General features: G+C 44.3%; 1 protein-coding gene across 1 annotated transcript in view; it reads left to right on the plus strand.

Annotated features, from left to right (window-relative positions):
• Positions 1–836: 836 nt before the first annotated feature.
• Positions 837–16,546, plus strand: part of bckdhb (branched chain keto acid dehydrogenase E1 subunit beta) — a 56,123-nt gene continuing 40,413 nt past the window's right edge. Inside the window, exons 1-8 of the mRNA XM_079276307.1 lie at positions 837–1,025; positions 2,149–2,226; positions 3,627–3,695; positions 6,126–6,259; positions 8,523–8,678; positions 10,355–10,463; positions 14,169–14,266; positions 15,583–15,693. Coding sequence (XP_079132433.1) covers positions 842–1,025; positions 2,149–2,226; positions 3,627–3,695; positions 6,126–6,259; positions 8,523–8,678; positions 10,355–10,463; positions 14,169–14,266; positions 15,583–15,693 — 939 coding nt within the window. The 5' untranslated portion in view covers positions 837–841. The remainder of the gene's footprint in view (positions 1,026–2,148; positions 2,227–3,626; positions 3,696–6,125; positions 6,260–8,522; positions 8,679–10,354; positions 10,464–14,168; positions 14,267–15,582; positions 15,694–16,546) is intronic.

Here is a 16,546-nt window from a genome sequence, read left to right on the forward strand (position 1 = left end):
GGATACAACGCACGGACGGTACTGATGCCAACTTAACAACGTATAACACCCGAGAATGAAACTGCTGCTTGACAAAGACGTGATTTGGCCACTGCCATGAAAGTGACCGTATCCAACACCGCCCTCCTTTTTGACCAATCACGATCTGCGTGTGGAGGCCGGCTGGCATAGAGAAAAAGCAACAGGAGGTCTCACTCTGTCCCTATTCCTGGGTATCACAGAGTGCCGACGTTCCTTCTCTTCCGAAACTTCTCTTTCCACTTTTCGATGGTCTCTCGGCAAGATAAAAGAGATTTCTATCCCCAATCATCGCAAAAATATGTTTGTACTTTAATACAATACCATTTTATTTGAAAGATATTGAAGTAAATTACATTTGCATCGCCCAATAAAAACAAAATCACAAATTAGCCGTGGGATAGATGTCATGTGTACAGAATGAACAACATAATAAAATAACAATATCGAATCCAAAATGATACACATAATAAGAGTATTAAACGTAGTAGTAGCACAAATATTAGCAGAAATAATAATAAAAAACAATACAATGTGGATTTAATACAATGATAATGACAATAAAAGTAGCAATATATGTTACAAAATATATTGTTCATGGGATACAATTGTTGAACGATATAGTGTTATATTATTTTGTTTTGATCCGGTACTGAAATATAATTTGTGAATTTAATACTGATAGAAAACCCGTGTATCATGTGTCGGATGTAAGAAAGATAGTGGGCGGGGTTACGGCTAGACAGCCTGTTTTGAGAGTGATCTCCACACTTTAATAGACGATCTTCGCGCTTTGCCCTTCCTGTTAGTTATAACAACAGCGATGGCGGCCGCGGCACGGTTCTTCGTCCGAGGCGCACACTCGAAACTTTCCATCTCTAGCGTTGGCACCGGCCCTTCTTTTGCAGCAACCCTGCTGAAACTGTCGCCGGGCTCCAGCTCCCGTACACAACGGAGACATGTCGCGCACTTTACCTTCCAGCCTGACCCCGAACCCACACAGTATGGTGAGTGGCTGGTTAGCCGGCTAACGTTAGCTACCATAACAGAAACTACTTCTGTAGCGCTGGAGGTTCTTCACAGTTTAACTGTTAAGAAAGTGACTCGCCAGCATTGAGAGCTAGATATGAAAGGGTTGTATTTGCGATGTTTACTCAGCTGTCAAACCGGGAAAGAGACACATCTGTCACCGCATTTGACCGACCTGACACTGTGTGTAGACAGCGCTTCTCCCTGTTTCAAGACGTCAAGTTCTAGGTGAATGTGCATTTTGAGTGTCCTCGTATGACCTGTGTGAGTTGCACGTTAGACCATGAATGTCTCCAAACTAGCTGCGATGTCCCAAAAATCATTGGGTACAAACAGGTGTTCAAGGTGAGTGCAGAGAAGCTTTCCCCCGGATGAATGTGAAAACATCCCTCTACTGTCAAACTCTTCACATGCATCATTCTGCACAGTGAAGCTCGCACAAGCTCAACTAACGACAAGCCAAACACAGCTTCTTCACTGCAGGGGAAGTATTAGCAACCAGGGTGCATGCTGCCCTTTGTCGCAATGATGGTCAGCTGTCTTCAACCGAGAATGCTGCCATTGCTGATGAGCTCCATTGTCTGGTAGAATATTACTGCTGACTTATTTAATAGGGCGATATGCCAAGCAAGTGTATTAACAAGGCTGGTGTACTGACAATATATATGTGTGTGTGTATATATATATATATATATATATATATATATATATATATATATATATATATATATATATATATATATATATATATATATATATATATATATATATATATATGTTAGTATTTATGTATACGTGTACTCTCATAGTGTGAGACGGTCCCATGACGTCATTGTTTCCTCTACATTTCAGTCGACCAGGATGTTGGCACTCAACAAATTGTTGCTGGATCCAGTCACCTGTTGGAATGTCATCTGTTCCGTTTCTATAACAAAGAATTGTTTCTTTGCTTGAAGGCAGTTTGCCAAATTATCTCAATGTGGTTTATTTCCTGCTATAGCTGGTATGGTTGCTTGCAGTTTGTGTACTTTTTTTGTCAAATGCAAAATAATGAATTATTGCTGATTTTAAATGTGTTTTCTCTTTCTTAAAACCTTTTAGGCCCCACCGAGAAGATGAACATGTTCCAGTCGGTTACAAGTGCTTTGGACAACACTCTGGCCAGTGATCCGACAGCAGGTAGACATCTTATAGTGTTTATTAGATGGACAACTGTGAAGGGTCAACCCCTTGATCGCTTTTTAAATCATTCTCGTAACCGTGTAAGACGAGACACACGCGAGCCATGCAAAAATGTTGCACTACAATAAGTCACATTTGAATTATTTAAAGGTTGGAGATGTCTAACAAAACATTGCACCTTTTAAAATACTTTATTGTCCTGCTGAATGAATCTGAACCTGTGTCACAATGGGACAACTGTGTGTCCAATGATGTATAAATCACTATACAAATACTAGATATAATAAGATATAAGAAATGTGAGCATCAGCCCAATTATTTAAAAAATATAACAATCAGATTCCAAGTTGGGATGACCAAGTAAATATGCAAACTTGAGCCTGTTGTACAAAGTATGTCACCCATGATGACTTCCAGGTCCGGAAGAGGAGATCGCACGACAAAGTGCCTTCAGCCCGTCAGCAGAGTGGAATATAAGTCCAGTCCACATCAGACAGCTACACTCTTTATTTCAGCAGATTCTAAAGACCTATACAAGAAGGAGAGCTTCTCATATCGTTAGACTATCATGGAATTTGATGTAACCGGTTGTCGGGTTGTCATGTTTTATTGAGGAAATGTTGAAATTCTTAAATTGCATTCTCATAGTAATGAGTCCTCTGTGTTACTCAAACTAACGGGCCTCATGCGAGAAACCGCTCGTCAAACAGATCTCTGATTAAGTGGCTGCTGTGAGGGATTTAAGAGAAGTTGCTGCGTTCACTCATTTTCTCGTGTTTTTAATTTTCTCTTGGGTATGAACACGATTAACGAGTGGGCGGGACTTGTCTTAATAGTCTTGTGCAAACAGTCTGCTCTTATCCAAACCTCAGTTTGTCTGGCCCTTGATAAGAGAGAGCTTGTCTTTAGACTGCATCCTGATATTGGCAGAGGCGGATGGACGCTTCTTCATATGCAGGTTTATGTACGTGGGATACACAATGCCTGACAGTGCAACATCGACTATTATGACACGTGTTCTGTAGTCCATTTCCGGGATGGAAACCTTCCCTTGACCCCCGTCCCGTTGCAGATGTTTTTTTTTCACATCCAAGCCTTTCTTTTTTTTTTATGTCAGTGACAGTATGACCCTCAGGTAGACTTAGCATTGCAGCGCTTGTTATTTTTCCCCATTCCTTGAGCACAACAGGTCCTTTTATTCCACTGCTGACGGTGTTCAAAGATAGATTTTCCTTTATGGATCTTCCATGGTGCCGTGTTCATGAACGAAGACGTCTAGACATGTAGGACAGGACGTGTAAATGGTGTCATTGAGGGTTAATGGTGCTCATTTACACTTTTGGTGAACGTGCACTCATTCATGCATTCACAATCCTGTGTTGTGTGTTTCCCTGCAGTCATCTTCGGGGAAGACGTTGCCTTCGGTGGAGTGTTCCGATGCACAGTGGGTCTGAGAGACAAATACGGTAAGATGATCTGTTCTCTGCCTGCATTAGAAGAGTTTGCCACCAGGTGGCAGCAGAGGACTGTGAACAATCTCGCCACTTCCTCTCTTGTAAGGTCATATTCCTGTTCACTGTTCACCTCGAGGACCAGAAGGATCCGTTTGCACTTAGTTCTCGTTTGTAGCAGAGGAGCCTGACCAACGAGACACAGTGAGCTGGTGAGGAATGTCTATGCCCACGTCTGAGTTTGTTTTAGGAAACCGCTCCTTTTACTCTGGTGTTCAAATGTTGCTCGAAAAGTGTTCTAAAGGGTAAATCAGCTGTGACACAGAAAAGACTGTTCTCCATGGATTCATTCTTTCCAGCAGGTAGCAGTCGTGGTACACGTTGGCTTTTTACAGCTGTATCAGAGTTGGCTCATGTGTCGGCTAACGAGTAGCAGGAACCGGCAGTGCAGACGTGCCGGAGATGTGTTCGAGTTCATTTCACTGAGGGGCCTTTTTCACAGCAGACATTTTGACTTGTCACAGTAGGGGAAAAAAGCGCAGGTGCTACTTATAGATTTAACAATGGCTCCATTCAAGTGTCCCGAGTAAGCGGTGACATTGAGCCGGCATGCACGATACCAGGAACCTGAAGCTGAAGCAGCTAAATGGAATTCAGCCATCAAATCATAGTTCCTTGCATTAGGATGTTAGTAATTAACCGTGGCTATCAGAAACAGTTACAAGAAATATTCAAGATTTTTAAAAAGCTGAGCAAAACTCAGAGGAGCGGCTCGTCACATAAAGGAGAATATTATGGTCCGCTTTAAAGGTGTGCACACCTTAAGTGTTGCTAACCCGCTTCACTTCAAACGTCAGCTGGCTGACGAGCAAGACACGGGAACTCAGCTTGGGTCTCCTCACGATCCTCGAGGAGCGTTGTAGCATTTATTCACCAACAGACAAACTGTACACACACACTGCACTGCTACGTTCACAGCTGGAACGTTACTTCACACGAGCATATATATATGTATATATATGACCAACTTTCTCTTGATTTATTGAAAATTCTGTTATGTTTTGACCCAAATGATTTCTGTATTCAGTAAATCTGGAAACAGCCATTTTGCAGCCCGATGTGTCTTCAGCTAAATTCCGATCCTCTAAAGCTAGATGACTAACCAGAGCACAGCAACTCTGCAATGAGGGTACTTAACTGTTCTTTCCTTGTTTATCCTGGCATAAAAGCAGCATCGCCTAGCTGTCAGTAGATTGCCTTTTTCCTATATTTGTGTGTGTGTAATATGGCATGCAGTGTCGAAACCACCCCACAGTAGCTGGCTTTGCCTTTTGTTTTCATTGATGTCAGAAGTGTTGACCTTTTAGGAGAGGGATCATTATTTTCCATCTCGTCCTTGTGTACAGTGATGAGCGCAAATCTGTTTTCATCCCCCTCACCGCTGAAAGGGATGGCGCACACCTTGTTGCCACTCTCATCCATTATACATCACAGAGGTTAATGCAGGTCGTACTCTATATGAATGGCTTTTTACGAGGCGGACGCATTCGCCTTGGTGATCCAGCCCTCCCGACGCTGGCTGCCGGCTACCTCTGACGGCCGTTTCTCTGAAAACAACAGCACAGAGTGACCCCATACGCTCACGACGTGCTCTCCCTGATGTGTGCAAACATTTTGACTGTTAAAATCTGCATTCTAGACTCGTGTGAGCACCCAACGATGCACATGATGGTCACACATTGTGATATTGTTGCATCCCTTGGGTGCGTTTTTCTCATCAATAACTGATTTATTTCTCATTGTTTTGATTACACAGAACCACACGCACATGTTAGTTGGTGTCACTTTCACATGGAGCTGCATATTTGAGGCGAAGCACATTATTTGGATCGCTTTATTGTTGGTTCCTCGCAGGGCTTTGGGTGCTAATCGAACCCCGGGGCAGAGCAGGGCACGCGAGGGCAGAGTTTCAAGACGGAATCTTCCCAGCGAAACCGAAAAAGACCGGATTAGCAAATGAGATGAGAGCAAAAAATAACAACTCTCGACCCAAATTTAGAGTCCCACTCTTGCGGCTCTTTTTCAGATTATAGGGTGGAGGATGGAATTTTTAATTCATTTATTTTTTCTGTGGATGGATTTTCGGGCTGCATGGCACTTTAAGAGAGTGTTCTTTGCAGTGTCATTACGTGTGCGGCGTGGGCCTTGTTCTGTTTGAAGAAGAAAGAGAGAACCTGCTATTCCTGAGACGCCCTCTAGAGTTGTGGTCAGTGTTCTCAATTACACGATGAAGTGCAATGTGCCGTTTGGTGATCCCAGCCTGCAGTGAGCTCTTCCTCCCTCACCCAGTAGCCACAGGTCCACTTCCACCGCTTCATTTACTTACAAGTGTTGTAAGTATGTCCTCTCCACCACTGTCTTCCCCCCCCCCCCCCCCCCCCCCAGGTAAGGACAGAGTCTTCAACACTCCCCTTTGTGAGCAGGGGATTGTGGGCTTTGGCATCGGCGCAGCTGTTGCTGGGGCCACAGCCATCGCCGAGATCCAGTTTGCCGACTACATCTTTCCTGCTTTTGACCAGGTAAGTCGGGCGGCAACTAACGATCAATCTGCAGATTTTCTTTTTCTTGATCGGTCTCTTTGTCTGTTAAATGTCTGGAAAAACAAAAACTGTGAAAAGTGACATTTTCTTAATTTCTGAAAGCCCAAGGTGACGTCTTCAAATGTCAGCAGTCCAAAAATCTAGAGATCTTCACTTAACACGATTTAATTTCTTTCACATTTTGGAAGCCCAAACCATAAACGTTTGTCCTTTTGCTTAAAAATGGACTGAAACAATCTAATAATCAAAGCAGTTCAACTTTCTGTCAATCGCCTGATCTGTCAATCGATCAATGCAGCTCTACAGGTTCATGCTATCGCAGATTAGTACAGTGCAACAGAACTATTGATGTCATAGAGACAAGAAGTCCCCTAGATACTTGTACACGCTGCAAAGTGACACCTGAAAGTTGAAATGTAATTATCTTATGCGTGTTTTAATGTTGACGGTGTCCAGGAAGAAGCTCTCTCTTTGCAGCAGCACGTTGTATGTCCTCTGGTTAAAGGGTTAGAGCGGTGGAAAGTACGCTGACGTAACTCCTAAAGCCGGCCTCGTGCACCAAAATCCTTCTCGGAGTCATAACTTGGACTACGAACTTGGAAAAGCTGGACGCACAGACATCATGCAGTCATTGTTGGATCAGAACACTCTGATTGATGATATGGCTCGAGGAAGAAATTAAATATAATGGAGCCCCTGAAAACCTCAGATTATATAATTTAATGAAAAAAAAACATCCTGTTTGCAGCCTCCAAAGCATGATGACAACTGCAAAAATCTAAATATATGAATCACTAATGGAAAAACACTGAACACATTTTATGTTGGTATGAAGGCTCAGAACAGCCCATCGACATGGTTTTTAGATGCAGTTCCCTCACACGCTATATGATGGCATATCTGAGTGTCCGAACTATTCCTATAAAACACCAGCGGACGGCTGGCCAAGACATCGAGTGACTACGCCAAAGGCCAGTGTAAAAGCAGCTTTGTGAAGGCGGAACATGTCAACAGAAAGATACTGCGGCAGCTGTCTCTAATCAGAAGGTTTCATTTATGTGTGGACGATGGTTTGAAATCGCGATGCTGCTTCTTTCTGTGCCGCGAGAACGTAGAGCTACGTTGTTCTCTTCATACCTGCCTGATGTACGAGAACGCACATCTGCAAAGGCGCTGGACTGAGAGCACGCAAACAAACCTGGTCCAAGTCAGCGGAATGATGAATCGGTAAAGAACATGGTTGTGTAATATATCTTTGCATCCATGTGACTCGTACCAGACCAGTCCCATATGTGTGATAACCCCCGATGCATATGCAGTTTTATTGGAGGAGGGATGAGGCTGTCTTGCAAAGGTTACACCATTCAGTAGCTACAGAAACACTTGAAAGAGAGAAATTGCTAATCCGGCAGCCGCTTATGTTCTTGATTTTATTTATTCTTCCGACTCGTCTTCTGTCTCGTTTGTACATCTTATCTTATCTTGTCTATCGTCCCATGTTCTACAATCTAACTCTGTAGATCTGTTGACAAACGACGCCCGTTCTGTGTCTCTCCTGAGGAAGATTAATGTGGCGTTAACAGGCTGAGCAGGACATCGGGCGGCGCTGCTGTTTTACCGAGTATCCTTGCCCCTCCACAAGATGAATGTGAGCCCCCGCTATGTCGAGGCAACATAACAGAATGTGTGATAATGGGGCCGGTTTCTAAGAGAAATCCTGCTGCGATGCAGAGCCACAGTAGATCAGATCTGGTGCCGCTCCCTCTGTCTCTCTCCTTCTGTGTTCTCGCCTAAAAAAACGGCGCAGTCCAAACTGACCTGAGAGGCATGAAAGCTGAATTAACAGCCCACCTGAGGTTCAGGGTGGGGACACTTGGGACACCTGGGACACCTTTTTGGAGGATGCCCACTGTCAGAAACTGTAGAAGTAGGTAAAAACCAGACACTTGAGGTTATTGTACTCGTTAAAAGTAGACTACGGTTTGTAAAAGCTTTAAAGGGAACAGCAGAGAGACTGGCTCGGCACATGAAGTACCACATGTGTTGGTTTTTTATCCATAAACATCTTCTCGGGGGATTTTTTGCCAAACAGATCTGCAATTGATTAAACCAGGATACACTTGAAAGAACCTCATAATGTTTACGACCCAGATGTCCCATAAGGATCAGTGACGTTTCTTCTTCTTATGTCAACCAATAATGTGTGGTTGTGTTAACCTGAAGTACATTGGTCTCCTTCCAGATCGTCAATGAAGCAGCCAAGTACCGCTACCGGTCTGGCAACTTGTTCGACTGCGGCAGCCTCACCATCCGAGCTCCGTGGGGGTGTGTCGGCCACGGGTCACTCTACCACTCCCAGAGCCCCGAGGCCTTCTTCGCCCACTGCCCTGGCATCAAGGTCAGCCATGTGGTTCATTCCAGATTCTCTCTTCTATTTGATTTCCTTTTTATAGAATTGTTTTTTTTGTGCAAACGTCTTGCTCCAAAACATGTGACAGAAGGTATTCTGGGGGAACGTCGAGGTGTATACAGCGCTCTGATTCCATTTGTGAAGCGCACTCCCAGTTTTAAGTCTAACACAACTACAATACTGAAAGTTACTCGACAGAGTAAATGCAGAATAAGGCGAAATAAGTACAATCCGTTCTAATTATATTGATTGTCTGTGTTCCAACGAGAAGAACGTCTTCAAGCTGAAACAACAAGTTAGCGGTTTCTCATATTTCCCCGAAACACTTCACATATGGTCGGCACACAAAGAGCAAAGCTGCTGAACGTTCGGAAAAAGTAGCAGGAGGACGATTTAATCAATGCATTACTTTACTACTTTATTCAATCACGCTAAAGATGACCCCTTCTATTGTTTCAAGAAGGGACTAAAGAAGAGCAGAACCAGGGCCACTAGACGCCTAGTGAATAAAACCTGCACCAACCATGATCTAGAAGGATAACATGTTGGACAACTAGAAATTGTGCCACTGGAGGAGATGAGATGTCACGGTGACAAGGTTGAGAGGGAACCTCAGGATTAAGCCGCGATCTAATCTTTCTTCACGTCAAAGCTTCCATTTACTCCCAAGAAAAGGTGCTCCTGCCCTGTATGAACAGAAAGTACTGTGGCTCTTCTCTCCCCCACAGAGCATCTTGGTGTGTGTATACTTATTTAAAAAATAAATGCTTTTGCTGAGACACTTTGGACCGTAGAAGCAGTTTTCACGACAATTCCTTGTTTGAACTGTCCACTCAACCATTCATTCCCTTCAAAACTCAGCTGATTTCTGCTCCATCTCAGCTAAGTCAAAGTCCCTAAAAACAAACTAGAGGATTTGTAGTAAAAACGGTTGGTTGTGCACCATTGTGGTGGCAACTGGGGAACAATAACTGCCCAGTCGCATAAATATAGTTGTATCTAAATTTCATGCTCGATGCGAAACACACCTGTAAGCTTCAGGCTCGTAAGAAGTCAAGAGAGAGCTTTTCTCTCAGATGTGCTCAAAGTAAACGAGTTTGAATGGCAAGATATAAATTCCCTTCCTGCTTTTAAAAAAAGGAAGAAAAACAACAAAGCACGCATATAATCATCATCAAAGTATCTCTCTCGCCACAGAGCGGAATGAGTATGGTTTACGGCGCCGGTTCATCCACTGTGAGTAACCACCGCTGAGCGCAATAAACATGTTCGTCTGGCAGCAAAATGTCAGGCGGATAAATGTTAATATTTGTGCAAACAATCGTCTCTGTTCGCTCCATCTGAGAGTCGGTCCCACCACACAGTCCGACAGGCTCGATGCAGCTTTGGACCAGTGTTGTCCTGATGCCCCAATTATGACCGAAATACCATTTAAGAGATTTAATATCCGGCACAGAGAGACGCACGTTGATGTGAAGAGTCTTAGTCCACTCTGTACATTCAGCAGGTACTCTCTTCCTCTGGAGCTCTTCTACACTACACACAATGAAATGAGATGTTACATTATAAACATCCAAGTTGGTTATGTTTCGTACGTAGCAGTGCAAGTGAGATTGTTTTAACATGGTTACTGGTTCTAATACAGTGTGCAATGTGTCCCTCAGGTTGTAATACCTCGTAGTCCAGTGCAGGCCAAGGGACTGCTCCTCGCCTGCATCGCTGACCAGAACCCCTGCATATTCTTTGAGCCCAAGATCCTGTACAGAGCAGCAGGTGAGCACGGCTGTCTGCGAATATGGATCTTAAGTCGACTTCAACTGAGCTCGGGCTGTTGCGATGTTGTCGACTCACCGATTTAGATGATTTTAATCGAAAGATCTGTAAAACTGAGCCCCCCCCACAAAGAATCGCAATAAAAACAGCTACTTTAATAAACCCTGTGTTTACCAGAGATGTGCTCACGGCTTTCTTGGAAAGCCATCGTGCCTCGGTGGACTTCGATCCGTTTGCGCAGACCCCTTATTGAAATGTTCTCCCCCCCCTTGCGAGGCAGGAAAACAATCAATATGCATGACTGCAAACAATGCGAGTTACATCAGCGGGGACCACGAGTGCGACGCAGGCGCTCTCAATAGGCTGTGAAGTGTTGACGGCGCCCAGCTGAATCCTCCTCTTCCTCTGCGGGGGGAACATCAGTGATGAGGCCAGCATGGCTCTGGGCAGGCTGCCTTGCGAAACGGTGTCCAGCAAAGTGGTAATAAACTCAACAGTTCTCGGCAGCTGTTGCCAAACAGTGCTGCCTTAGCTACATGATGTTAAGTTGGTATGTATGATTAAGACAGCGTTGGAGGCTCCTATCCTAGATGATGACCGACCCTGTTCTGGTAATGAAAGACAGAACTAGGAACAGATTGGTACTACCAGCCTCCAAGCAAAAATATCAGTTTTCACAAGTTTGATGAGCAGCCAGATGAGATTGGGAAATATTGCAGCCAACTGCTGCGATTGTTTCAATTATGGCACTAGGTTGGTGATCATTGTCCAAAACATTTCTCATGTCACAGTGCAGTCAGATATTAAAACCACTCCTCGGCTCAAAGGGAGTGACTCCAATCATCACGTCTCCTTCGGTTTTTTTTCTTGAGTTTTTAAAAAAATCCAAAAACATGATTTATAAGTTTTACAGCAAAATTCATTTCCACGTCCTAAATATTTGGTTGTATCGTAGAAGCGAAAAAAAAACCCCTCTAGTTTCTATTCACAATAGGTTGGTAATAGGCCAATAAGTTCACATAGTTCATTCAAAAGACGACTGCAGTGCTCAATCAAAAAGTGCTTGCCCGGAACCGACCGATTGCCTGGCCTCTGGTATTGCTGTTGGAGCTTTCTCAAGAACTGCTGATCCAAACACCTTCACACTCGACACTGAGCTTCCTTGTGTCCTCAGCAATACACAGGCCACGTTTAAAGTCGATCGGATAAATGGTTGTCCAGAAGAAAATCACTAACATACACGTCCCGTGGATGTCGGGTCCGTCTTGCCTTGTCTGTTCTTGAATGTGCTGTAGTGAGCCATTAGTAAGAGTGAATAGGGGGCCCTCTCTCTCTCAATACACTACACAGTGTGTACACAAAGCACCTCCATAATACTAAATATGTCCCGTAGACCTTGTGTCCTCAGCAATGCATCCACCAAGTGTGAGGTGGATCAGATGAACAGTTGTCGAGGGACAGACGTAAAGACGGAGACTCCTTCCACATTAGTTGGCTGTATCTGTACCACGAGTCCTGTGTCTGCAAACCATTCCTCTGTTTTTGGAGCAGCTTATACTCCAGAGAAGCTTGGCGAAGACTGGATCGTTTAACGGAGATCATAAGTTGCGATAGCCTTCATTTCTTTCTTTTACTTTCTGGCTCAACATTCCCTCAAGGGTCAGCACTGTTTAGACAGCTGGCTGTGGATCAGTGTTGAACTGCAGGATGAAATGAATTAGCCGGGATTCACTTGGCACCTGCGAGCAAATACTTATCGCAGTGAGTTCGGTGGAATGAATTTATTTTGCTGCGGAATTTCCGCAATTTAAATTGCTGCGTGGCCTTTAGATTTATAGACTACTAGTTACATGGTAAGAGATGATGTCTTGCCTTTTTCCTACTGTTACGAAACATAAAGTGTAGCAGTAGAATATATGAGAAAACATAAAGGCAGATACTCCATGTCGTTAATACCTCACAGCTGTGGTGGACTAATAGACTTTGACTAATCTGTCAAAGCCGTGGCATGATTCAGAGACTGGGGAAGAAAAAAAAGAACGAGCTGACATTTGATTGGTCCATTTGTGAAAATGCACAGCGCGGTGGCAGAGCGAGTCACTGGGCATGATACCATGACACAAGAATGATGCCTGAGACTGATGTGGTTCAACAGGGCAGGTGTGAGTTCTTGGCAGTGTTGTTGTTCGTATTGGCGCTCGGTTGAATTGGATCTTGTTTTATTTGCCTCTCGGGAAGTGATGAGATAGCGCATGAGTAATATGCTGTATGTAAGAGAGGTCTTGCCTGCCAGGTTATTCCTTCCAGCATCGAATGAACATATCACTTAATGCTTAACATGTGGGGGGGGGGGTTTCTGGATGGGTTTTTTTTTAAGGTCCTTTATGTTTTAAAAGCTGCGTGACAAATCAGTCTTCTGTCTGACACAGGGGGGCTTAGTGCTGGTAGCGTTTCAGGATTTACTTTGGTTTCCTGATGGGGCAGAGCGAGCCAGGTCCACATGCCTGTAATGATCTCTGCCTGGATTATGAAGTCATACTTTTAATTGCAGCGGCCTCTCTTTTCTCGTGCAGAAGAGGATAAAAAAATAACTAAAAAAAACACCTTTGTCTCATCAAGCCCACACTGTTTTAGTGAGGCCTGAGGTTCCACTTATTAAACCCTAACCTGGTTTTCATAATTCAATTTTGACGTTTCTGCAAAATGCTATTATTTCACTCTGAGGGCCTATTTTCTGTCTCGTCTGGGCGCTTAAATACAGGCGTTGCGTATGATTTACGCGAGCCCTTGATGTTGTTTTAATACAGTCGGCCGCTTAGGGCAATTTTTATTTCCTCTACGGCTTCTGAAGTCATTCAAGGTTTCCAGAAATGTCTCAAACCCGGCGGCTCCCCGGAGCAAAATGACTGATTAATTGTAAATTTGTCTCCATGCGTTGCCGTGTAGGAATGCTTTCAGCAGTTCGGCTCAAAGTCCCCTCACACATGACGATCCCATGCGCTGCGTGTTTTGTGCAGCCAAAGCCATGATGCTGAATGAGAATCAACGATAGTTCAGATCCTGCCGTTGGTGATAATCTGTTGTCTTGGCACCATGAAGTGTTTAGAAGTGATGGCAGTTTGAGTTTATGATCATTTTTTGCATTGTAATGATTTCCATGACCATGCTTCAGTTTTCCAAGACATTATTATTGAAAGCGTATACTTACATGCACTTTGTCTTGGACTCTGGATCAAAGAGAGGCCGGCCGCGAGGCCCCCCCTTTTTGGACCGAGGCCTCGTTTATGTGGCCACTCTTCTGATTGATATCCCATCCCACCAATGTTTTGTTGTCGGGATTAATTAGGGTTAGGGGCTCGCAGCTGGCAGGAGATACCGTTAGGTCATGCATATGATTGTGCTGATAAAAGCACACTGTCTCTCTCTGGTGGGAGATGAGGTCCTGGAAAAAGCATTTGTAATAGGCCAGATACAGTGTTCTAGAGTGGGAATTGTGTTCTTTGGGGAAATGACAGACCGTCGGTTTGTCATCGAGTCTATCATTTAGGCTCCGGTCAGTTCGGGATCTGAATATTTTACATGAGAACCGCAGGGTGCACAGTGTTCAGAATTGACCTCGGTTTGTTTTGCGTGTGAGCTTGCATGTAATGTGTTTGCCCGTAAAGCGCTCTCTGTGTGTGTGTGTGTGTGTGTGTGTGTCCTCAGTGGAGCAGGTTCCTGTGGAGTCCTACACCGTCCCTCTCTCGCAGGCCGAGGTCCTACAGGAAGGAAGTGATGTCACTCTGGTTGCCTGGGGGACACAGGTAGGCGTTCTTGCGTATTACGTCCTCTATCTTTGGATCATTTTCCATGGCCACAGGAAGAAAATAAAAAAAGGAGTCATCTCCGCTAAATGCCGTTTAAAGCCACAGAGGCGAGCAGTGGATTAACTTTAAGTCCACCAGGAGCCCCCTCTGTCTCAGCCGGTGGTCTTTGGCTGTATCTGCCCAGACATCTCCACTTCATCAAGGCTGTTCTCGTCCCTCTTTGTGTGTTAACGCTGCACACTTTCCATTGTCTCCCTTCTTTTCATCCGAGAGATTCTATTTTCTGCAGCTCTGTATCAAGCGGCCTGTAACTCAGCAGGTGTCCTCCCCCGACTTTGATTAAACCCGGCCACTTTAACCGGCTTATCCAGGCCGTAATGGACCCGGAACACGGGAGGGGGGTCGTAGGGCATTGAAGGAAAAGGTCTCCATCAAAGCCAGCATTATCGTTGAAGGGTGGACTGAGAAGAACGGGGGTCCAGTGAAGTAGTGGAAAGCACGGCTCTCCTTTTTTGAAATACCACTCTTCTCTCACCTAATTACTCCCCCCATCTGTCGGGCCTCTGCGGACTAGAGTAAAGAAAACAATTTTCACAGATCGGAGTGAAAGGATTCGTGCCTAATCTGCAGCTTCTGATCGCCCAAACAGAGGAAGTTATCCCCCATAGTCTCAACAGTCCCTCCATTAATGATTTCCCCCTCAGGAAGATCCTCTTTATCAGAAATAATGAAACGGCAGCACCATTCCATCATGAATCTAAAATAAACTACAAGTTATTGAGTTTATTTCGTAGCTTGAGGGACAGTGCCTGTGTCTTTCAAACTGGCTTGACTGTTGAGTGTTGACGCTTTAGTTGTGGTGATTCAGATTTATCACACTGACTATTTAGAAGTCATGAACTCAAGTACTTTATTAAACAAGTGATGAATTAATGGGAATAACTTGCACTCCATGTTTTTACGTGTAATGCAGTGCCAATACTTTACCGTGGACATGTGGAGCAATTCAACAGCAGTTCTGCGTGTCATTGATGGTCCAACTACATAATTGCTTGTTTGTGTTTTTGGGGATTTTGCAACAGCATTTTGAGTAAGAACTAGACCGCTTGAGTTCTAATAAATACCGCAGCTCTGCAGCAGCTGGAGGTAATCAATCACACTAGATATGTTAGTGCCTATTAGAATTGAAACACATATAATGCAGAATAGCTGATGGACTGTTTATGTAGCAGCAGGCATGACATCCTTGCCAAATTGTAAGCTGCATCAGCACATTAGATTTAGATGTTTTCTTCTTCTTTTCTTCCATTTAGATCCACGTGATGAGGGAGGTGGCCAATATGGCTCAAGAGAAACTGGGAGTGTCTTGTGAGCTCATCGATCTACAGACCATCCTGCCATGGGATGTTGAAACGGTTTGTAAGGTAAGAAAAGCACGCATGCGATCACACGTTTGAATCCTCATTTGGCATCAATACTGTTGCCATTGAGCAGCTGTTCGTTGGAATCACCCTCCTACCGTAGAGGTTTTATTGTGGTACAGAGGCAGGACTCTGGTTCCCTTTGGTGCTTGAAACAGGATTCCTTCCGCTGCTGGCAGGACTTGACTACGAGTTTATATTGCCTCAGCTTAATGGCACTCACCAAAACAAAATGGTTAATTTGGGAGGGCTTTGAGATGCTTTCCAGTGGGTAGTCCAAGGTGTGTGTTCAGGCAGACTTCGAGGAGCTTCAAAGTCATGTCTACATCCTCTTCACTCTCAGGACGCTGCTTTGTTTTTTTTCCAATGGCCATTGAATGTGTCAGTCTGTCAAGCAATACGTTTTCATTTAACTTATTTATCGTCCGATTTCCATGCTCCTCTGGTGAAACCTACAATGTTTCCAGTGAGCACCACGCTGCTGCCAAGCAAACCTTCTAACCAACAGTTAAAGCCCAGGATGAAACTGCGGTAGGAGAGCAGTAATTTAAGAGGGAGTCGATTGTAACGGATGGCAGAGACTGTAGTGTTGTGCTGCCACTGAAGGATTTGCAACTCGAAGTGAGCAAGTAGTCAGTTACACATTGTTTGCTCAAAAAGGAGACTTCTCAAGTGAATGTGGTGATTTTTCTTCTTTTTTTGGTTGTAGTTTCCCATTAAAACCACTGCCATGAAATTGAATAGAGTGTTTATGTGCTGCTCAGCGGGCCTAATGCCAGGCCTGCCACCTCGGGCTTGTCGACAACATCTCTCCTTGTCATTTCCTCCAACCAAATGCCCTCTTGAATGTCTTTCC

Source organism: Melanostigma gelatinosum (genome assembly GCF_949748355.1).
Source record: "Melanostigma gelatinosum genome assembly, chromosome: 9".
Lineage (NCBI taxonomy): Eukaryota > Metazoa > Chordata > Actinopteri > Perciformes > Zoarcidae > Melanostigma > Melanostigma gelatinosum.